We start from the raw sequence: 23,691 nt of genomic DNA on the forward strand, positions 1-23,691 counted from the left end.
CTCGTGACCGGCGGCGCGGACTGTCGGACCACTGTAGTAATAACTGCCCCTGGTGACCGGCGGCGCGGACTGTCTGACCACTGTAGTAATAACTGCTCCTCGTGACCGGCGGCGCGGACTGTCTGACCACTGTAGTAATAACTGCTCCTCGTGACCGGCGGCGCGGACGGTCGGACCACTGTAGTAATAACTGCCCCTAGTGACCAGCGGCGCGGACGGTCTGACCACTGTAGTAATAACTGCTCCTCGTGACCGGCGGCGTGGACTGTCTGACCACTGTAGTAATAACTGCCCCTAGTGACCGGCGGCGCGGACTGTCTGACCACTGTAGTAATAACTGCTCCTAGTGACTGGCAGCGCGGACTGTCTGACCACTGTAGTAATAACTGCCCCTAGTGACTGGCAGCGCGGACTGTCTGACCACTGTAGTAATAACTGCTCCTCGTGACCGGCGGCGCGGACTGTCGGACCACTGTAGTAATAACTGCCCCTAGTGACCGGCGGCGCGGACTGTCTGACCACTGTAGTAATAACTGCTCCTCGTGACCGGCGGCGCGGACTGTCTGACCACTGTAGTAATAACTGCTCCTCGTGACCGGCGGCGCGGACGGTCGGACCACTGTAGTAATAACTGCCCCTAGTGACCGGCGGCGCGGACGGTCGGACCACTGTAGTAATAACTGCTCCTCGTGACTGGCGGCGCGGACGGTCGGACCACTGTAGTAATAACTGCTCCTTGTGACCGGCGGCGTGGACTGTCTGACCACTGTAGTAATAACTGCCCCTAGTGACCGACAGCGCGGACTGTCGGACCACTGTAGTAATAACTGCTCCTCGTGACCGGCGGCGCGGACTGTCGGACCACTGTAGTAATAACTGCTCCTCGTGACCGGCGGCGCGGACGGTCGGACCACTGTAGTAATAACTGCTCCTTGTGACCGGCGGCGCGGACTGTCTGACCACTGTAGTAATAACTGCCCCTAGTGACCGGCGGCGCGGACTGTCTGACCACTGTAGTAATAACTGCTCCTAGTGACTGGCAGCGCGGACTGTCTGACCACTGTAGTAATAACTGCCCCTAGTGACCGGCAGCGCGGACTGTCGGACCACTGTAGTAATAACTGCCCCTAGTGACCGGCAGCGCGGACTGTCGGACCACTGTAGTAATAACTGCCCCTAGTGACCGACAGCGCGGACTGTCGGACCACTGTAGTAATAACTGCCCCTAGTGACCGACAGCGCGGACTGTCGGACCACTGTAGTAATAACTGCTCCTCGTGACCGGCGGCGCGGACTGTCTGACCACTGTAGTAATAACTGCCCCTAGTGACCGACAGCGCGGACTGTCGGACCACTGTAGTAATAACTGCTCCTCGTGACCGGCGGCGCGGACTGTCTGACCACTGTAGTAATAACTGCCCCTAGTGACCGACAGCGCGGACTGTCGGACCACTGTAGTAATAACTGCTCCTCGTGACCGGCGGCGCGGACTGTCGGACCACTGTAGTAATAACTGCTCCTCGTGACCGGCGGCGCGGACGGTCGGACCACTGTAGTAATAACTGCTCCTTGTGACCGGCGGCGTGGACTGTCTGACCACTGTAGTAATAACTGCCCCTAGTGACCGGCGGCGCGGACTGTCTGACCACTGTAGTAATAACTGCTCCTAGTGACTGGCAGCGCGGACTGTCTGACCACTGTAGTAATAACTGCCCCTAGTGACTGGCAGCGCGGACTGTCTGACCACTGTAGTAATAACTGCTCCTCGTGACCGGCGGCGCGGACTGTCGGACCACTGTAGTAATAACTGCCCCTGGTGACCGGCGGCGCGGACTGTCTGACCACTGTAGTAATAACTGCTCCTCGTGACCGGCGGCGCGGACTGTCTGACCACTGTAGTAATAACTGCTCCTCGTGACCGGCGGCGCGGACGGTCGGACCACTGTAGTAATAACTGCCCCTAGTGACCGGCGGCGCGGACGGTCTGACCACTGTAGTAATAACTGCCCCTAGTGACTGGCAGCGCGGACTGTCGGACCACTGTAGTAATAACTGCTCCTCGTGACCGGCGGCGCGGACTGTCTGACCACTGTAGTAATAACTGCTCCTCGTGACTGGCAGCGCGGACGGTCGGACCACTGTAGTAATAACTGCTCCTCGTGACCGGCGGCGCGGACTGTCGGACCACTGTAGTAATAACTGCTCCTCGTGACCGGCGGCGCGGACTGTCGGACCACTGTAGTAATAACTGCTCCTCGTGACCGGCGGCGCGGACTGTCGGACCACTGTAGTAATAACTGCCCCTAGTGACCGGCGGCGCGGACGGTCTGACCACTGTAGTAATAACTGCTCCTCGTGACCGGCGGCGCGGACGGTCTGACCACTGTAGTAATAACTGCTCCTCGTGACTGGCAGCGCGGACGGTCGGACCACTGTAGTAATAACTGCTCCTCGTGACCGGCGGCGCGGACTGTCTGACCACTGTAGTAATAACTGCTCCTCGTGACTGGCAGCGCGGACGGTCGGACCACTGTAGTAATAACTGCCCCTAGTGACCGGCGGCGCGGACTGTCTGACCACTGTAGTAATAACTGCTCCTCGTGACCGGTGGCGCGGACTGTCGGACCACTGTAGTAATAACTGCTCCTCGTGACCGGCGGCGCGGACGGTCGGACCACTGTAGTAATAACTGCTCCTCGTGACCGGCGGCGCGGACTGTCGGACCACTGTAGTAATAACTGCTCCTCGTGACCGGCGGCGCGGACGGTCGGACCCTTCCTTTCCTATCCGGCATCTTCACAGACCCTGACAGATCAGAACACTCGGGGTCCCGTCCATGTTTGGTGTCTGCGCACTCGTGCTGATCTGGGGAATCCTATTACCGACTCAGTTTTATCATATAGTGAACCTGGTAAATGAAAAACCTAAATAATAATTGTGCATTTTTCCCACTTTCATCGCACTTGGAGTTTTTCCCCGTTTTCCAGTAGACTATGTGGTAAAACCAATGGCGTCATTCACATCTCGCCACACACGGCCATAACGACAGAAAAACAACAACGTTACGGCTCTTGGAATAAAGGGGGGAAAAAACGACAACGAAAAAAAAACGCGTAAAATCGATCAGGGGTGACGGGGTTAAGAGGAGAGAAAAAAAATGTGAAAAATTAAAAACCTGTCCGGGGGCTTCACTCTCCAACTGATGAGTATAAAGTTTATACTAAAAAGCCGTCCTTTTTTTACCTTTGGAGGTGACGCTCAGGGACCCGGACGTAGGTTTTAAATGTCCAGAATTCGGTGGTGTAACTCTGTCCCAGTCAGTCAGTTTGGTCTCATCACTAAAAAAAATTCAGAATATCCCTTTAAGCCGGTCCTTAAGAGGTTAAAAATAATGGCGGCGGCCGAAACCATAGCAACGAACTGACGAGTGAAGAGGGCGGGGTTTCACTTTTCGCGCGACTCCCTCTCCTGTCACTATAGTAGTGTGTGGGCGGGGCTTCTGTTGCTGTCTATTTTACATTCTTAATACATTTCACCAATCACAGTAGAGAGCAGGCTCGAGTAGGGGGCGTGGTTTCACGTTGCTAGTTAGTTTACATGCTGACAACGCTCCGCCCAATCAGGAACTTCAAACGCAAAAGAGGTCGTGGTTTCACGCTGCTAATTTACATGATAACAACGCCCGCGCCAATGACAGCAGCCTCGTAAGAAAACTGGGCGGGGTTTCGCCTTGGGAGCCGTCAAAGGCTGACAGCGACCCGCCCACGTTCATTCCCCGGGGTGTAGTGGGCGGGGCTTCGCTCGCTGCTTTATCAGGGTGAGGCTCCGGGCGGTGCACCCAGTCCTCACCTCTCTCCCCAGCCTGCGGCTATGGCGTTTCCAGGAGGCGGCTACTATCCAGCCCCGGGGGTGAGTGCGGTCCGTGGCTGCCTGTGATTACAGTGCATCTGTGATGAGCAGGCGCTGATTCTCCTAGCATGCGGTACTGCGTGTAGTGTGCACGGGGAGCTCACAGGGCGGTGTGCGGGGATGCACAGGGTGCGGTCCCTCCCTTGGTCCCTGGAGGAGAAGTCACTTTTAGGGCAGTTTTCAAATTGTACCATAGTCTGGGTGATCTGTACAGGAGGGAATAATGCAAAAAAGGAAGTGCCAGGAGCAGCTCACGCCCTACAGCTGTGCCAGTGATAAAAACAATATAGAATCATCACTGGCATAATGTAAGGAAAGGAGTTACCTGGCTCCTATAGCTTACTCTTTGCAATACAATATATCTGTCTAGAGAATATATATATATTAATACAATTTTTAATGCCCTGGTTGTAATGTTGGGATGCGCTATTTTAAATGCTGGAGTCAGAGATTGACAGCAAGTTTGGGGCTAGGTAGAGGCCGGTGCCGGCTGTATAACACGGCTGCAACCCACCTAGTCTGCTGCAGATTCAGCACCTGAGCCCGGACCATGCGCCTGACATTGAATGCTTCAGTGTGTGTGTGTGTGTATATATATATATATATATATATATATATATAATCTGTCAGTAGTGAGGTTCTAAAAGCAGATTGCAGAATTCTTAGTGCATGCACATTTGAACCCGTCAGTACTTTTATATAATGGGGATTGTCTACTTACTACATTTGATATCCTCTGTTAAGGGGGTTTTACACATAGTGATATCGCTATAATGTCGCCGATTTGGTAACGCAGCAGCGATATCGCTATGTGTGATACTTGCCTCCGACCGGCTCCCCCGCTGTCTGTCGCTGATCACGCGAGATCGGGCGGCTCCATTTCTCGTCGTCAGCTTCCTGCTGGCGCCGACGAGCAACGCGTGGACGCGGGCGTGAGGACATCAGGATCGCTGTGTGTGAAAGGTGAGTATCGTGCGCTGCTGCATCGCTGTGAGGTCTGCCTGTGTGACAGCTCACTAGCGATCATTTAGCGATGCACCAGTGATCCTGACCGGGTCGTATCGCTGGTCGGATCGCGGGTGCATCGCTAAATGTAAAAGGGACTTAAGGATAAATGTCTAATCACCGGGACCACTGCTGCTATAGTTGTCTGAACCTCTCCCGTACGTTCTCGTTGTACACTTACAATGGGGAGGAGTTGAACCAGCTATTGGTCAAGCGTGTGCCGCTGTATAGAAAGTCCATGGGACTATAGAAGCTTGCATCGGAGATTACATAGTGCTGATCTTTAAGGGGAACTTTGCTGGGGTCCGACCAATGGAACCCACCGTTATACAGAGATCTGGGCTCTGTGGAGTCCTTGTCTCAAATTGAGCAGTGACTGTGCAGGCTTGACCTCCTCACCATTCATTGTCTACAGTGCATGTCTTTCTTCAGTACCATAGACAATGAATGGAGCTGAAGTTGGAAATGCACAGCCAGTGCTAGATTCAAGATGGTGCTCCCTGGTCTGGGGATCCCAAAAGTCAGACTTCCCAGTAAGTTATCTGCTGCTATCCTATAGATAAAATATCGATTTCAGTTTTTGGAAGGCCCCTTTTGAATCAAATGGCAGCGCACATGCTCCAGCTTTCCCACTGCAGAGAGGAGGAATGGTGGCTTCGGGACCTTTAATCCAATGACTGTGGTGTTGCCCGCAGTGGGAGCCCCAGCAATCGGACATTTATCTCCTATGCTGAGTCAATTGTGGAAAATTCCCTTTTCTATTGCCTTGTTGCTAGAAACACAGTTACGAGCTTTATTAGTATTTGTCTTCATGGACTTTGGTTACAGATGGATAATGGGTTAGTTTACATTCCAAAGGTCTATTGTCGTCACATCGGGTGTTACCAACGGCTGTAACTGTGGGAACACCTCATAGGTGCGTTGTCCTACCCCTGAGCTGCACCTGGTGATATCTCCTCCAGATGCCCCATAAAGCACTGGTGGATGTGGTCACTTCCTCTAGTAATGGACAGCATACAATAAACCATAAATGTCCTTTATGGTGTTTCTCCTTATCTTCTGTAGATAAGCACAGGCTGATTCATCTGTTGGACTTTGGCTTTGGGTAGGTCCTCTTTTATAGTTTATTGGATCCTGTCCTATAAGTCATAGTCGGGCGTAGTTCATGCATCGGCATATTTCAAATAACATTTATCACCTGAACTGAAAAACTTGGTAAATTATTGATTTCTGGACCTTGAAAGTTCCATGGCTCTCCTTAAATCCCAGCGTGGACTTGGACTACAACTGTGATTACCCTGTTGGGCCAGGACCCAGTTTCTAGGGTCTTGGAGATTACTTGAACACCTCACAACCATGGGACATTGGGAATCCATGTATGGTTTTGGTCATAAAGACTCTTGATGGTGTGGGCCCTTTTTCAAGGTGACTGGGAGGACCACAGCTTCTTGGCACAACGCCCCAATCCCACCCGCCAACCCTGATCAAAGGCGTTTTTCAGGACTTTAATATTAACAACTGAACCTTAGGCCGGAATTATACTTCCATGTTTCCCATTCCAAGTGCGGATTGGCCACATTTCTCCTGACCTTTACTCAACAGCCGTATTTAAGGCTGTCACATTAAGGTCAGGAGACCCGAACTGAAAGCATGGCTGTAGGAGTCCAACCTTAAGGCCCCTCATAGCATGGGTCAAACCCGCTGATGGTGATGGGTTCGGCCAACAATCTAATGTATGCGTCCCTTATTATCACACGTTGGGGGGGGGGGGGGGGGGGGGGGGGGAGAGGGGTAGACAAGGTTCCGGCATGTCACATTTTGGACATATGAAACTTTTGTTCTTGTAAGTCATAAGCCACCGATAGAGCGGTCTGGCTGCGTCTCTGAGCAAAGAAGACCTGCTGTGTATGGGGGGCTATATAGGATAGTCCCTCAGTATGGGATCTGTAGGGGTTAAACGCCCACTGGTCGGGTGATTGAAGGACCCTCAGCTCCTTATGGATGGTACTCCAAGTTCTCGCTCTCTGTAAGCAGAAGTCATTCGTAGAAAAGTCCTAGCGCGCACATCTCTATATAAAACTGAATGTGTGTGTATCACCAACCAATCACGAAGCATCTTTTATTTCACCAGAGCTGTTGAAAAGCAGCTGAGCTGTGATTGGTTGCTGTGAGCAACAGTTTTCCTTGCAACCAATCACTAAGCATCTCTCATTTCACCAGAGCTTGTTAAAAGAAGCTGAGCTGTGATTGGTTGCTATGAGCCAAGTTTTCCCACTTGACAACACCTCAGCAGACACTGACATGGTGGGAGAAATCTAGCATCCCCGGGAACATAAGCTCCCAGCCATTGTCTGCCTGCCCCCCTGAAAGGAGCAGTGAGTACATGAAAGAAATGAATTCTCCCCCCCCCCCCCCCGTGCCTATATACCCATCACACATCCTCCATCTTCCCTCTTAAAGGGATCTCCGGTATGGAAGTCAGGGCAAATCCATCCAGCGCTTCGGGTTTTGACCCCAGGCCTCTTTTAAAGGGATCTCCGGTATGGATGTCAGGGCAATTGCCTTCAAATGCTTTGATACTGACCCCAGGCTCTCTTAAAGGGAACTCTGGTATGGAAGTCAGGGCAAATCCATCCAGCGCTTTGGTTCTGACCCCAGGCCTCTCTTAAAGGGATACCTGGTATGGAATTCAGGGCAATTGCCTTCAAATGCTCTGGTACTGACCCCAGGCTCTCTTAAAGGGATCTCCTGTACGGAAGTTAGGGCAAATCCCTCAGCGCTCTGATTCTGACCCCAGGGTCCTATTAAAGGAATCATTGGTATGCAAGTCAGGGCAAATCCACTCAGCTCTGTGGTTCTGATCCCAGGCTTTCTTAAAGGGATCCCCGGTATGGATGTTAGGGCAAATCCACTCAGCGCTCTGGTTCTGACCCCAGGACTCTCTTAAAGGGATTCCCGGTATGGAAGTTAGGGTAAATCCTTCAGCACGCTTGTTCTCACCCCAAGCTTCTATTAAAGGGATCCTTGGTTTGGAAGTCAGGGCAATTGCCTTCAAATGCTCTGGTACTGACCCCAGGCTTTCTTAAAGGGATCCACAGTATGGAAGATAGGGCAAATCCACTCTGCGCTTTGGTACTGAAGCCCAGGCCTCTCTAAAAGGGATCACCGGTATGGAACTTAGTTTAAATCCCTCAGCGCTCTGATTCTCACCCCAGGCTTCTATTAAAGGGACCATTTGTATGGAAGTCAGGGCAAATCCACTCAGCGCTCTGGTTCTGACGCCAGGCCGACGGGATGATGTGGGATATTAGGGGTAGTAGTCCGGTGGCTCTGGCTGACGGGATGATGTGGGATATTAGGGGTAGTAGTCCGGTGGCTCTGGCTGACGTGATGATGTGGGATATTAGGGGTAGTAGTCCGGTGGCTCTGGCTGACGGGATAATGTGGGATATTAGGGGTAGTAGTCCGGTGGCTCTGGCTGACGGGATATTAGGGGTAGTAGTCCAGTGGCTCTGGCTGACGGGACGATGTGGGATATTAGGGGTAGTAATCCGGTGGCTGTGATGGGATGATGTGGGATATTAGGGGTAGTAATCCGGTGGCTGAGATGGGATGATGTGGGATATTAGGGGTAGTAGTCCGGTGGCTCTGGCTGACGGGACGATGTGGGATATTAGGGGTAGTAATCCGGTGGCTGTGATGGGATGATGTGGGATATTAGGGGTAGTAATCCGGTGGCTGAGATGGGATGATGTGGGATATTAGGGGTAGTAGTCCGGTGGCTCTGGCTGACGGGACGATGTGGGATATTAGGGGTAGTAATCCGGTGGCTGTGATGGGATGATGTGGGATATTAGGGGTAGTAATCCGGTGGCTGAGATGGGATGATGTGGGATATTAGGGGTAGTAGTCCGGTGGCTCTGGCTGACGGGACGATGTGGGATATTAGGGGTAGTAGTCCGGTGGCTCTGGCTGACGGGATATTAGGGGTAGTAGTCCAGTGGCTCTGGCTGACGGGACGATGTGGGATATTAGGGGTAGTAATCCGGTGGCTGTGATGGGATGATGTGGGATATTAGGGGTAGTAATCTGGTGGCTGTGATGGGATGATGTGGGATATTAGGGGTAGTAGTCCGGTGGCTCTGGCTGACGGGACGATGTGGGATATTAGGGGTAGTAGTCCGGTGGCTCTGGCTGACGGGATATTAGGGGTAGTAGTCCAGTGGCTCTGGCTGACGGGACGATGTGGGATATTAGGGGTAGTAATCCGGTGGCTGTGATGGGATGATGTGGGATATTAGGGGTAGTAATCCGGTGGCTGTGATGGGATGATGTGGGATATTAGGGGTAGTAGTCCGGTGGCTCTGGCTGACGGGACGATGTGGGATATTAGGGGTAGTAGTCCGGTGGCTCTGGCTGACGGGATATTAGGGGTAGTAGTCCAGTGGCTCTGGCTGACGGGACGATGTGGGATATTAGGGGTAGTAATCCGGTGGCTGTGATGGGATGATGTGGGATATTAGGGGTAGTAGTCCGGTGGCTCTGGCTGACGGGATATTAGGGGTAGTAGTCCGGTGGCTCTGGCTGACGGGATGATGTGGTATATTAGGGGTAGTAGTCCGGTGGCTCTGGCTGATGGGACGATGTGGGATATTAGGGGTAGTAGTCCGGTAGCTCTGGCTGACGGGATGATGTGGTATATTAGGGGTAGTAGTCCGGTGGCTCTGGCTGATGGGACTATGTGGGATATTAGGGGTAGTAATCCGGTGGCTGTGATGGGATGATGTGGGATATTAGGGGTAGTAGTCCGGTAGCTCTGGCTGACGGGATGATGTGGGATATTAGAGTGAATGTGGCTATGCAGAGTGGGCGGAGCTATACACTCAGCTATATATATATCTTTGTAAAAAAATAAATAGGAACAGCACAAAATACCTTGGAGCAGTGCACGCTTGTCCAGACACCTTTATGTCCTTAGATAATAGGGGAAAAAAAAAAAAAGTGGTGTGAACTGTTTGCTAGCCTAGTGGCGTGACAATGTTTCGGATATGGCAATCCTCACGCCTAGATATATAGATATAATCATTATAATTTTGTTATTACTAAGCACAGTTAGTTACTATGCGCGGGCAGCGCCGGGCTCTTCAGTTAGTATTTTATATTACTGGACTTTGGATGCTCTGAGGGATCATTTACGTCTTCTATTAGTTTAGTAGCCATAATTGGGGGAACACCAATCGCATGCCTTACCTCCTCACGCAATGCTGATACGAGACACTTCCGCAGCTGAGGTTCCACTGGTGAGGGTTACCATAGGGCACATGGTGTGACTCCATCAATCTTATCTTTACCATTTGTAGGGTTGTCTGTTATGGCAATTCAACTCCATTGAAATCAATGAGGTTGACCTGCAATACCACACACAACCTGCGGGCAGCTGTAGTGCTATTTCTTGGTAAAAGTTGCCATGTGGGTTTTTTTTTTTTTCTTCTATGCAATTATGTTTTCCTTTTGGAGTCTTCTAGCAAGAGACTGTTGTATGATTTAGGGTCCTGAGACCTTCGCTCTCCCATGGAACTCATGCTGACTTGTTATACTTGAACGCGAAAGTTCCCCCCCCCCCCCCCCCAAGTTTTTCAAGTCCATTGTGAGCAGTGACTGACAAGTGACATTGTATATCCACCCACAGGAAAGCCTGTGTTATCTTACAGCAGTATACGGCCCCGCAGCTGCCAGAGGACAGGAGTCTAGGACCCGAGGCTGCTACAGAGCACGCGAAGAGTTGTAGTTTTGCAGCAGTCGGACAATGTCCGGATGGAGATCGCTGAGATGGCCGCTATAGTCTGTGATTACAGCAAAATTCCATAAGAGTTTTCCAGGAATAGAAAATGTGCTTATAAAATAACTTTAATTAGGAAATCGCAGTAGTTTTGTCTATGGATGTAACCACTAGGGTTCATTAACCCCTTCCTAATGTGACTTGCATGTACGTCAGTCGTATGGAACAGGCTTTGGAGTCCAGGCAGCATCTGCCTCTAACAGCAGCAACCGGACCTAGCTCTGATTGCTGCTGTGTAGTAGTATAAATGATTTTTTTTTTTTTTTTTTTTGTTTGTTTAAAAAAAAAAAAAAAAAAAAAGTCCCTGCTCATGGTGTTTGGTAGTGGACGGCACATTAATTTCTACTATGCTCCCGTTTACTTTTGCAGTATGGCGTGCCTCCAGGTGGATACCCCCAGCAGGACCCCATGTACGGCTACTTTTTAGCTATTGCAGGCCAGGTAAGTTACTGTTCTCATTAGTTCCATGTATGCAGATGATATTCCATGTCTGCTATGGTCCTCACAACCTTCCCCTTGCCCCATAACGTCAGGTAAGATGGCCGCTTCTGCCGCGTCCACGCGGGCTATGGCCAAAGGGGCGACGAGTTTTGTAGCCACTTTTATAGGCGTCATGGAAACGGCTGTGAATACCTATTTATCTATGTCATGACCATATTTATTTCATTTTTTAAGGACGGTCAGATTGATGCTGACGAGCTGCAGAGATGTCTGTCACAAGCTGGCATGTCGGGAGGATATAGTCGTAAGTGTCCAGACAAAAATACAGATAATTGGGGATATACACTCACTGGCCACTTTATTAGGTACACCTGTCCAACTGTGTGTTAAGACTTAATTTCTAATCAGCCAATCACATGGCGGCAACTCAGTGCATTTAGGCATATAGACATGGTCAAGACAATCTCCTGCAGTTCAAACCGAGCATCAGTATGGGGAAGAAAGGTGATTTGAGTGCCTTTGAACGTGGCATGATTGTTGGTGCCAGAAGGGCTGGTCTGAGAATTTCAGAAACTGCTGATCTACTGGGATTTTCACGCACAACCATCTCTAGGGTTTACAGAGAATGGTCCGAAAAAGAAAAAAAATCCAGTGAGCGGCAGTTCTGTGGCCGGAAATGCCATGTTGATGCCAGAGGTCAGAGGAGAATGGGCAGACTGGTTCGAGCTGATAGAAAGGCAACAGTGACTCAAATTGCCACCCGTTACAACCAAGGTAGGCAGAAGAGCATCTCTGAACGCACAGTGCGTCGAACTTTGAGGCAGATGGGCTACAGCAGCAGAAGACCACACTGGGTACCACTCCTCTCAGCTAAGAACAGGAAACTGAGGCTACAATTTGCACAAGCTCATCGAAATTGGACAGTAGAAGATTGGAAAAACGTTGCCTGGTCTGATGAGTCTCGATTTCTGCTGCGACATTCGGATGGTAGGGTCAGAATTTGGCGTAAACAACATGAAAGCATGGATCCATCCTGCCTTGTATCAACGGTTCAGGCTGGTGGTGGTGGTGTCTTGGTGTGGGGAATTTTTTCTGGGCACTCTTTGGGCCCCTTGGTACCAATTGAGCATCGTTTCAACGCCACAGCCTACCTGAGTATTGTTGCTGACCATGTCCATCCCTTTATGACCACAATGTACCCAACATCTGATGGCTACTTTCAGCAGGATAATGCGCCATGTCATAAAGCTCGAATCATCTGATTGGTTTCTTGAACATGACAATGAGTTTACTGTACTCAAATGGCCTCCTCAGTCACCAGATCTCAATCCAATAGAGCATCTTTGGGATGTGGTGGAACGGGAGATTCGCATCAGGGATGTGCAGCCGACAAATCTGCGCCAACTGTGTGATGCCATCATGTCAATATGGTCCAAAATCTCTGAGGAATGTTCCAGCACCTTGTTGAATCTCTGCCACGAAGAATTGAGGCAGTTCTGAAGGCAAAAGGGGGTCCAACCCCTTACTAGCATGGTGTACCTAATAAAGTGGCCAGTGAGTGTATAAAAGTCATGAAAAGGGAAAATGGTGCAATTGCCCATAGCAACCAATCAGATTCCACCTCTTATTTGTTAAATGCCCTTTGGAAGATGAAAGCTGCGATCTGATTGGTTACCATGGGTAACTGCTCCCCTTTTTTTCTTTTTTTTCATCCCTTCTGATGCATCTGGTTTCAGTCCGGAATTTAACTCAAATCTCTCATTTTGCAGGCAAAAAAAGACGTAAGGAACCTTCATTGTTGAAATAAAATCTGTCCTAGTCATGTGAAGGACATGGGTGCATGGTTCGTGACCGTACCGTAAAGTGGCACACCTGAGCTTTGTTACCTATAGCGACCAATCATCACTCAGCTTTTATTTCCTAAAGCAACTGTCGCATCAGGGACAGCTGTAGCTCCAAACTTTTTTTTTTTTTTTTTTTTTTTGTGGAGAACCTTCACCGATGGGCAATGTGAGAAGGACGTACACACGGCCTTTATATGGTTAAACGAAGGCTGCACCGTGATTGGTGGCTATGGGGAACAAGGCTAGTTTTGATAATTGAGGTCCACAATCTGCATGGCCGTAGCTCAATGATGTCTACCGTGTTTCCACGAAAATAAGACCAGGCCGTATATTTATTGCTCTAAAAGATGGGTCAGTGCTACTGATGAGCGAGCATGCTCATGCGTTAATAGAGTATCTTGGGTGTGCTAAAATACTATGTTCAAGTCCCCGCATCTGTTTGACAGCGGCCACACATGCAGGGGTTGTCTAACAAACAGGAAATATCTGCATGTGTTGCACCTGTCGAAGAGACATGCAGCCGCGGGGACTAGAACATGGTATTTTAGCCCGCCCCAAGATACTCCATTAACGTATGAGCATGCTCGAGTAACGCCTTATCGAGCATGCTCACTTGTTATTGCAATTGCCCAGTTTTTCTCCCACCTCCCTAATAGAAGCCGGGACTGGATTGGTGTAGGGCTCATATTTCCTTCATACTCATAAAGTCATGCTAGGGTTTATTTTCGGGGTAGGTCTTATTTTGGGGAAAACGCGATATGTAGTTACACATAATTCCATCCTTGTTATATAATGTACTGGAAAAATAGGGGGGGGTATAGTTAAATTGGGGGGGGGGAGGCGGTCCTATTGTAGTTTAAATTTTCACAGCATTTTCTTTGTTTTGTGATCTGAATTTTTTTTTCCATTCCCAGGCCTTTTTTTTTTTTTTTTTTTTGTTAACCAATCTGTGCTGCAGTTTTAAAGGCCGATACTCTTTTTTTTCATTACTTTTATTTTGCTTCCTTCTCGTCTAAATACTACGTACTGCCGAAATGCCCTTTTATCATGCTCCTTTTAGAAGCTGCTTTCAACTGTTGCTCAGCAAGGACATAGATTATTCATCAATAGTACAGGAATTTCTCTGTCAGAGTACAGCAGAGAGGCTCAGGCAGGGAAAGTCCCATACACACTGCTTGAATACAGTGTACAGATGTTGCTGAGCAGCAGTTGAAGGCGACTTCTAAAGGAGCATCAACACGACATGTGAAACACTGCAGCATAGTTTTTGGAAGAGTAGGAGGCAATGGAGTATATCACAAAAATCCATATATTTGCATTACCTGGAGGATGATTAAACATTATATAATTTAACTGCTTTCTAACTTTGAATATCTTATTAGTATTCTCTTAATTTTGTTTTTTTTGTTTTTTTTCTTTTGACAGCCTTTAACTTGGAAACCTGCAGAATTATGATCGCCATGCTGGATGTATCCTTCTAATATTTGACTGCGATCGTCATAACTTGGGTGTCGCTGATGTACATCTTTAAGGGTGGGCATTAAATGGCCCTTTATTGGCCACACACCACTCCCTTATTTCTGTTAGCATCGGCCCATTGTGTATTTTGACCATTGATCAGATAATTGCTCTGTGTCTGGTGTGGGAGGAGATTTGTTTGTTTTCGATGGAGGTATGACATTGCCATTGACCCCTGAAAGGGAACGCTCGGGCGCATCGTGTCCTCCCGTGATGACTATGATTAGGGGCCAATAAAGCTGGAGGAGTACTTAATTAATCCAGGAAGAGGGCAGTTTTGTATCTGCAGGTTGGTAACGATTCTTCATGCCTCGTTTTTTTTTTTTTTCTTCAGATACGGGTGATTTACCATAAAGACCCTATATAGCGGCACACAAGTCCATAATGAGAACTGATAGTCGTGGCACGTGTCCTGTATTGTCCCCCTAGCGGCAAAAAAAAAACTCAGTGGTTCTTCTAGGGTCTGCGATATGGCAGTGTGTATGATGAGAGGGGGGGGTAATAATTAATGCTCCCGGTGCCTTTGTCCAAAGTCAACTCTTGCAAAACTTTAGTTCCTTAACGATTGTCTTCAGAGGGACTACTCCGGCAAGTTGGGTTTTAATGAGTTTAAGGAACTGGGGATGGCATTAAATAGCTGGAGGCAGAACTTCATGACCTTTGATGTGGACAGAAGTGGGACAATTGGTCCGATGGAGCTGCACAGCGCTGTGGCGACCATGGGTGAGTATGGGACCTGTATTATGCTTAACGACCAGGGGTGTTTCGTTTTTTGCTCCCCTTCTTCCTAGAGCCATAACTTTTTTTTTTTTTTTTCTCTCCAATATGGCCATGTCAGGGCTTGGAGCCGTGACATGCGAAGGGGTTAAGCACAAGTTGGGAGCGGTGTTTCCGGCGCTTGGGTGTCGGAAGTCAAGGTCAGAACGAGGTTCGGTGTGGAGCCTGCCTAGTATAATGCTAGGGTCCATTGAAGTTCCTGACTTATCAGACCAAAGTCCGAAGTCGGCCAGCGCCTGCGCTGTAGTGCTAGGTTCACAGCAGTTATGCGCAGTGGTGCTGGGAAGTAGAGATCAGTCTCCTATATCTAAGGCGGTGTGGGTGTGAGTATCTTAGTCATGAATGAGGATGCATGTGTCAGATCCTTAGAGGAAAAAGGGGGGAATTGTAGGTGAGCTGTTTATAGGTAATGGGATTGTTTAGCTGTGGGGAAGATATGATCAATATTAGAACAATTGAGGATAAGAGTGTGGCAACAAAAGGGATTATTTAAAAAAAAAAAAAAAAAAAAAAAAAAAAAAAAGTGAAAATAAAGTTGAAAACATTGAATGAAAATAACTGGAAAATTAAAGAATAAAAAAATGACAATAAAAATTGAGACTGAAAATAAATAAAATCAGATAAAATAAAAATAATGAAGAAAACATAAATATACATGGAGGCTATTGGATCTGTATGGGTGTACTTACCCCTTTGGAAGTATGGGTATCATTGGGTCTAGAAGTGCTAAAGAAAGTTTAGGTGAGGGAGCAGGAAAACGTAACATTATATTCTCACCAGAGAGTTGACTCTTGATACTCACATTTTAGCTTGCGTTGCGTAGGGCTCACTATTCGGTATGTATCATATAACGTGATACATTCCTAACAGAATTCTATACATCATAAATGGTTACAAAGGGGAGAGGACGTAGTCGGTCGTGCCATTTATTCGTTAGGTTAGTGAGGCCAATTCTCTATTGAGACCCAACGGTGCCAATGTTTGTAAGGTGTGGATCGCTTTCTTTGAGTAGTTTGATATGATTGCCCCCTCTTCTTGGTCTGTAACCTGTTCTGTAATCTCAGTTGTGATAAGGAATGGTTTGCGGCTATGAAATGATGGGACAATGGAAGCCAAACTTTTCTGCATCTGATGGTGAATTTGTGGCTTGCTGTTCTGTCCCTAACATGCTGTGTGGTTTCCCCTATGTGTAAGAGGCCGCAAGGGCACTTGATCATGTATACTGCAAAGTTTGTCTCACCGGTATAGAAGCCCTTTTATTGCATTTTTTTTTTTTTTTTTCCGGAGCATGACATTTGATGTTATGGCATTGGAGCAGGAGTTGCATCCTAAACAAGGGAGTGTGCCTGTCCTCTCTGTTCCCAGGAAACTCTTTTGGCTGATTACTAAGGCTCCATATATCTGCTCTTACCAGATGGTCCCTGATGCTTTTGGGTTGTCTTTTTCACATCAAAGCTGGAGTCTTAAAGGGTCTATGTGTGGATATGCCTTCATTAAAAGGGGCCAGTGTTTTTTGGTAGTATTGTATACTTTGGGCATAATGGGGTGCTGCGTGTGTACAGTGGAAATCCATTCTGGCTTTGGTGCTGTTGGGGATAGTTGTATGGTGTTGAGGATACTTCTGTGGTTTTTTGTTGTTTTTTTTTTTTCTCTCTTGTACGAGAATTTGCTCAGAGTAATCTCTGATATGGAATTTTATTTTCTTCTAAGCGGTTGGGTAATAGTCTCTCATCCAAGAAACCCGTTGAAATTGAGAATGTGGAAGGCTGTTCGTAGTCGTCTTGGGGTGGCAGCTGGAATAATGTAAGAGGTTGTTAAAGTCTCTAGACTTAGTGTATATATCTGTGCTAAGTTCGCCTTTGTCGTGTTTTCAGGACCACTGTATCCAAGAATGTAATCTTGGTTGTGTCCAAATTTGTGTGTATTGTAATTCAGATCTAATATAATTTAGGTAGTTGAAAAAAGTGACTAGTGTCAGATGTAACGTTCCATACAGAATGTGTTTACGCCAGCTTTTGGCGTTGCTTTTGTAGAGATTGTTGGCGTAGATGTAATCGCCTTTCAAAGACGTCCATGTAGCAATTGGCATATGTTGGTGCCACATTTGACCCCATAGCTGCTCCACAAATCTGTAAGTAGAATTGATCAGTAGAAAATACTGCATGAGAATTATCAATGATGGAAGATCTCAAGGACCATTTGTTTAGAGTTGTAGGAATGATTTGAAGTCTCCAATAACGATTGGACCTATCTGATGCCCTGATTGTGTCTGATAGATGTGTACAGACTGTTCACGTCAAGCGTGACTAGTAAACAGTCAGGGGCAATATCAATTGTCTAATGTATCCAGGATAAAACCATGGGTGTTTTTGATTAGTGGAGTGCACAATAACTTTGTATATATTTCTCTTTAGTTTAAGGTTTGAGAAAGACCCCAGGCTTTGTCAAAATGTCACCTAAACCCAAGCTTTTTTTTTTTTTTTTTTGCACCGTTCAATTTTGGTGAACTATCTATAATATAGACCCTTATTTGCAAGGAACTCTGTGAGTGCAGCTGATTTATTCTTATTTGGTTTGTCCATGAAGCGCTGTATTGTACCCTTGTCTTGCTAAATTTTCTCCCAAATTAGGTTATTTACCTTAACTTACGTAGCGCTCACTGGCATCCCAACCAGGCAAAGATTATTGACAATCTTTTATCTTAGCAAGCAATCATTTTGTTTTACATAGCACATGAATAGTCTCAAGATTTTAAAAAAAATGACAGTTATGACATGAAAGATTTCAGCATCAATAATAATTACCGAGTTATTGTAGCATCACCCTTCGCATCGGGGGACCTCGATCAGCGGGAAGGGGTTTTCCTCGGTAAGCATCACAGACTAAGTGCGTCCACTTGAATCGTCTGGAAAGTCCCTACCCGCTGAGGAGGTCAGTACTTTTTATAATATCAATTGGAATGATCACGCACTGACATGCGCAGTAACTTGTTTTTTTTCACATTCCTCCTTTATCTCAGTTGGTTTGGTTCTCACATTCTTCCCTTCCAACTCCCACAACAATGCCTGAGCAGGTGGTTGCTTTTCACATTCCTGAGTGTGTGCTCTCCTCATGGTAGGAAAAGTTCAGATTCCGGTCACAATCCATAGTATCCAAATGGATGTTTCAATGTACTGCAATAACTACCTTATTGACTGGATGCCTATCTATACCAGTCTCTCACTCATGCATATCCCATTTGTATCACAACCCTGAGCAGCAAAAAATAGAGTTCAGTGGTTCCTCATGGGTCTGCAATATGGCAGTGTGTATTGATGACCTTGTCCAAAGTCAAATCTTGCAAAACCTGTAGTTCCTTAACATTGTCTTCAGAGGGACTATTCCGGCAAGTTGGGTTTTAATGAGTTTAAGGAACTGGGGATGGCCTTAAATAGCTGGAGGCAGAACTTCATGACTTTTGATACGAACAGAAGTGGGACAATTGGTCCGATGGAGCTTCACCGCGCTATGGCAACCATGGGTGAGTATGGGAAATGTATGAAGCCTAAAGCAATGAATAGGAAAACCTGACATATCACAAAGTTACTTATTGGAAAAATGTTTCCTTCCACATTTATGAGCTGCCTCTTTCTCAAAAACTTGCTCAAAAAAATAAGTCACTGGAAATCCTCAAGTCAGTCGTTCAGGTTGACTGCTGGTCTCCTTTTCTGAACTCAACAGCCTCATTTGTTTTTGACCTGTGGTGTGTTTCAGAACAATATTATTTTTTTTTTTTTTTTTTTTTTTTACTCCGTGGAGTGAAAAAAAACAAAAAACACTAAAGCAATGATTTAACTTTGATGTATAACTTTTTATGGTAATGGGCTGACTGGACCTGAACACCCACATAAGGAACTCTGCTGTGAGTCCAATTCTTAGACCTATCAATAGATGTCTTCTGAAACGTCATATGCTTCACATTAAAATGTCAAGCCTCAGCCCACTACAGAATAAGATCCCAATAAAGAGGTAAGAACCTTACTAGAAATCCATCAAAACATTTGTTTTGAGAGTGCCAGCAATCGCACAGATCTGAGCTGTGCCAAAGGAGTCCTAACAGGTGTAATTGCTCTTTAAAGTGGACATGTCACTTGCTCCAAAAAAAAAACTATCTAAACACCTGAGCTCGCCCTGAATCTGCTGCTCTTTTCCGTTTTGCGCTGCATCGCTCCATTGCAGAGATAATCACACTTTTTCTTCTGCAGTACAATATGTGAAATCTCTGCTTGCAGTCCAGCTGTGTGCTTCCTCAGGCTTCTCTGAGGGTTTGTGCTTTTCTCCCCTCCATCTAAGATGCTGTGGTTGAGTGTCTGGGAGGCAAGAAAGCACAAAACCTTAGCGGAGACTCTGAAGAAAAGCCCAGTTGGACTGCAAAACAGAGATTTCACATGCTGCACTCGAAAAGCAAAAAATGGGAATATCTCCCCAATGGCGTGACGCGGCACAAAACGGAAAAGAGCGTCAGAATCGGGAGATCTCAGGGATTTTTGGACACTTAACTCCATGTTTGTTTGAATAATCGATGGCTCCTCATTAAGCTGATGTCATTGTAAGGGCTTTGGGATTATGCCAGAGGGTAATACTCAGTATCATGTTCCTATGAGCATTGTGAAGGGTGCATCCAGAAAAGACTTGATTATTCTATATTACAGGATATCGGCTGAGCCCCCAAGCGCTGAATATAATCGCTAAAAGATACAGTACCCATGGAAAGATAAAGTTTGATGATTACGTTTCTTGCTGTGTGAGGCTGCGAGCGATGACGGGTGAGCGAAATTATAACTGGGGACGTTATTCTTTGTTGGTTTCTTACAAATGATTTCTTCATTCTCTGCAGACGCCTTCAGGAGACGAGACGTTGCCCAACAGGGAATGGTGAATTTCCAGTATGATGATGTGAGTAATGCAATACTTCCGGGTCACGCTGTTGTGTAGTGCTACTGTAGTAAATTGGATTTTATAACTCTGGCCGTGTTAGACCCCCAGTTGATATAGGAAAGAAAAGTGCCCTCAGCGTAATGGTTTCCTAGTGGGCAATTTGTGACTTGAGATCAGAAAATATTTTCCTGATTTTGCAAACTTTATTTTAATTTTTTTTTTTTTTTTGAGACATACGCTTCAAAAATAGGTCAAATACAAATATATAAATCGCAAGTAAGTACACCCCTTGCATATTTTGTTTTCTGAAGATATATGAGCGATACACTGAGTCATAACAGTGTAAATTTGGTACCCTCTGAATAACTCCACACACAGCAATTAATGTGTAAACCGCTGGCAACAAAAGTAAGTACACCCCCCCTACGTGAAAATGGGGAGCAGGTGTGGTAAACTTGGTGTCGCTATGATACTGGTCCCTGGAAGTGTACCATTGCTCCTCCATGGCAAAGGACTCCCTTAGGATCTGAAAAAATAAAAGAACTATTGCTTTAAAGGTGGCCAAGGCATCAAGAAGACTACTAACATCCTGACACTGAGCTGCAGCACCCTGGCCAAGGCCATACAGCGGTGTAACAAGACAGGTTCTACTCTGAATTGGACTCGTCCTGGTTAAACAAAGTTGTGTGCATTTGGTCAGTATCATGGCCAGAGGTTGTCTATTCATAATGAATGTAGGAGTGCTGCCAGAATGGCTGCAGAGGATATGGTGGGGGGGGGGTCTGTCATCTTGTCAGTGACTAGCCTTAGCCCATACACACTGCTACAGGGGTCCATCTGGCCAGTGCTCATATCATACGCCACTGTGTAAAATTGGTCTGCATGGCTGTTGTCCCAGAAGGAAGTCTCTTCTAAATATGCACAAGAAAGTCCACAAATACTGTGCTGAAGACCTCCTGATTGAGGACATGGATTATTGGCACCATGTCCTGTGGTCTGATGAGACCGAGAAACTTATTTGGTTTAGATGGTGTTAAGCGTGTGTGATGGCGACCAGGTGCGGACTCTGAGGACAAAGACAAGAGTCTGGCCTACAGTCAAGCATGGTGGTAAGTGTCATGGTTTGGGTATGCACGAGTGCTGCCGGCTGTGTGGCGCTACAGTTAAGTGAGGGAACCATGAATGCGAACATGTAGGATGGATATTGACGTTTAGGATTGCTACTTCCAGGAATGCCGGGTGGCACTAAAGTCCTCTTCCTCTCTGAGGAGATAATTTGCATATTTTGAAGAGGAGCATTGAGATATGTGAGTCTCATCACTTTGACATGTCACTCTCCGCAAGGAGAATTATTATCTTGGATCCTGGTCAGACACCCCTCACCCAGCCAAAACAGATCTTTCACTTTGTACTGATGAGGGGCAGTACCCCCAAAACACTGTCTGCAAACTGAGATTATAGTTCTGACTTTTATCCTAAGTCATGTGACAAAGCTTGTTAGCGGATTGGTATTGATTGCTACCAATAGGTGGCGCTACAGCTCGTCCTCTCTGAAGAGACAATTCACATGTACTGTGACATACTGAAGCAAAGCATGATCCACTCCATCCAAAAACTGAGCCACAGGGCAGTATTCCAACAAAGCGACACCACACACCTCCAAGACCACCACCTCGCTAAAGAAACGGAGCAATAAAGGTACTGGACTGGACAAGCATGTCTAAAGGCCTAAACACTATTGATCATCTGTGAGGCATTCTCAAACAGAAGGGGGAGGAACTTAAGGCCTCTGCCATCCACCAGCTCCACGATGTCATCATGGAGGAGGATCCAAGTAGCCACTGGTGAAGCTCTAGTGACCACCAAACCCAAGAGAGGTATTTACAAAAAAAAAATGTGAGGGGTGTACTCACTTGTGATATAGCGTATGCTTATACATTTTTTTTTTTTTGCACAAAGTCATGCTTCTCTAAAACTTTACGAAATTTGCAAAAAAATAAAAAATACAAGCGTACATAAAATCACGATATAATGGAGGGGGGGTGAGCAGAGAATGTGTGATAATATATTTCACAGTTAGGCAAACTGCTACGTCGTACTCCAGACACTGATTATGGATCAAATGATAAGTCTTTCTTAATTTTAATATACATCGGGGCTCCTGCATTATGTTATACGGTACATCTTCCAGTGCGTCCATGCACACAGCAGCATCGGGAAGCCACAAAGTGGCCACGATCTGCCTGTTCACCGCAGCGGCCATGTTTAGTGAGGGCAAATCCAGCCCCAGGTATTTCAAATTATATTGAGTAGTGCGCAGCCTAAGGACACGAGGCACAAACATCTACCAGCAATCAGAGAACGACTTGTGAAGGGTCTCATGCTGCTCCTTGCATAACGCCGCTGTTTATTAGAAACCGGGGGGGGGGCGAAGTTCCAAACTTTCAGCCGGAATTGTTGGGTCTAAGGAATCTTTTTAATGATTTCTGCAGTTTGTATCGTCTTAATCCTTGACTTGGGCTTTTCTTTTCTCCGCAGTTCATACAGAGCGTCATGTGCATCTGAAAAAAAAAATGTGAATTTCCTGGAAACGGATCCCTTAGGTTCTGCCAGTACCCGGTGCCGCTCTGATTTTAGTCCTGAACACTAGTTTATATATAAACGCCTTCTGTCTGCGTTTTTGTAACTTTTTTTTTTGTATTTTAATAAATGCAAAATATTTAGAGGCGACACCGTACAGAGGATTTGATCCTTTCAATACAGATTAATATAATTGGACCCAAATATGGAGGAGTAAGAAAAAAGACTGCAAAATCTTCATAAGCCCAATTGGATAAATGGGCAGGAGATCCCTCTGGCTGAAGCTTTTCAAATCAATCGGGGGGGGGGGTTCGGGGGGGAAGCAATGTCTACATGAGATTTCTGAAATCTCATCGCTTTTGCTGGTACTGTAAAAAAAAAAACCAACGTGTGAATATTGCCTTACAGTTCCAGCAAAGTGGATGGAATTTATAGAACTCTTAGGGCAACAGTGCTTTTTTAACGCATTGTAACCTCACCCGCGGTGCAGGTTTCAAATCCACAACATGTCAATTTCTGTTTGCGGGTCCGCTGCGTTTTCTGTCTGGATTTTTTCCCATAGACTTGTATAAGATATGGAAAATCCACAGGAAAGAAACACGTGGTCTAAGCGCCTTTCCATGGCACATTGCATGTAAGCTCCGCACCTAAATAATATCAAAGTTTTGTCAAAGCCAAATATCAGGAAGAATCAAAAAACAAAACTGCTTTATTTAACGCATGACACCAAGAGACGACAAACGCAAGTAACCTAATGTAAATAATAGGAGCAGAAACTCTGCAGCGTCAAGAGATCATGGTGGGAAAGTAGCCAAAAAAAAGTTGTTTAAAGAAAGAACATTTAGGATGGTGTAGAAGGAA

At 46.6% G+C, this 23,691-nt stretch overlaps 1 protein-coding gene across 2 annotated transcripts; it reads left to right on the forward strand.

The window, feature by feature from the left end:
- The first annotated feature begins 3,757 nt into the window (after positions 1 to 3,757).
- On the forward strand, positions 3,758 to 22,980 carry SRI (sorcin). 2 transcript variants are annotated; one of them, XM_073581956.1, is made up of 8 exons: positions 3,758 to 3,909; positions 11,123 to 11,194; positions 11,429 to 11,498; positions 14,464 to 14,507; positions 18,706 to 18,853; positions 20,025 to 20,138; positions 20,210 to 20,268; positions 22,789 to 22,980. In XM_073581956.1, exons 1-8 carry the CDS (start codon positions 3,871 to 3,873, stop codon positions 22,813 to 22,815), a joined length of 573 nt encoding a protein of 190 aa, XP_073438057.1. In that variant the 5' UTR covers positions 3,758 to 3,870; the 3' UTR covers positions 22,816 to 22,980. The 2 variants fall into 2 exon arrangements, with proteins under 2 accessions (XP_073438057.1, XP_073438056.1); XM_073581955.1 differs by lacking the exon at positions 18,706 to 18,853 and adding an exon at positions 15,132 to 15,279 and having other exon boundaries at positions 3,759 to 3,909.
- The last annotated feature ends 711 nt before the right edge of the window (positions 22,981 to 23,691 follow it).

This window comes from Dendrobates tinctorius, unplaced genomic scaffold (assembly GCF_039654945.1).
Source record: "Dendrobates tinctorius isolate UK_male_01 unplaced genomic scaffold, ASM3965494v1 ptg000070l, whole genome shotgun sequence".
Classification (NCBI taxonomy): domain Eukaryota; kingdom Metazoa; phylum Chordata; class Amphibia; order Anura; family Dendrobatidae; genus Dendrobates; species Dendrobates tinctorius.

What these genes read in the sequence shown, in the direction of transcription:
- SRI (XM_073581956.1), top strand. Translation starts at nt 3,871, where the DNA reads ATGGCGTTTCCAGGAGGCGGCTACTATCCAGCCCCGGGG. An exon ending in TTTTAGCTATTGCAGGCCAG is followed by an intron (nt 11,195 to 11,428) that starts GTAAGTTACTGT and finishes TCATTTTTTAAG; the next exon opens with GACGGTCAGATTGATGCTGA. An exon ending in GAGGCTGCGAGCGATGACGG is followed by an intron (nt 20,139 to 20,209) that starts GTGAGCGAAATT and finishes CATTCTCTGCAG; the next exon opens with ACGCCTTCAGGAGACGAGAC.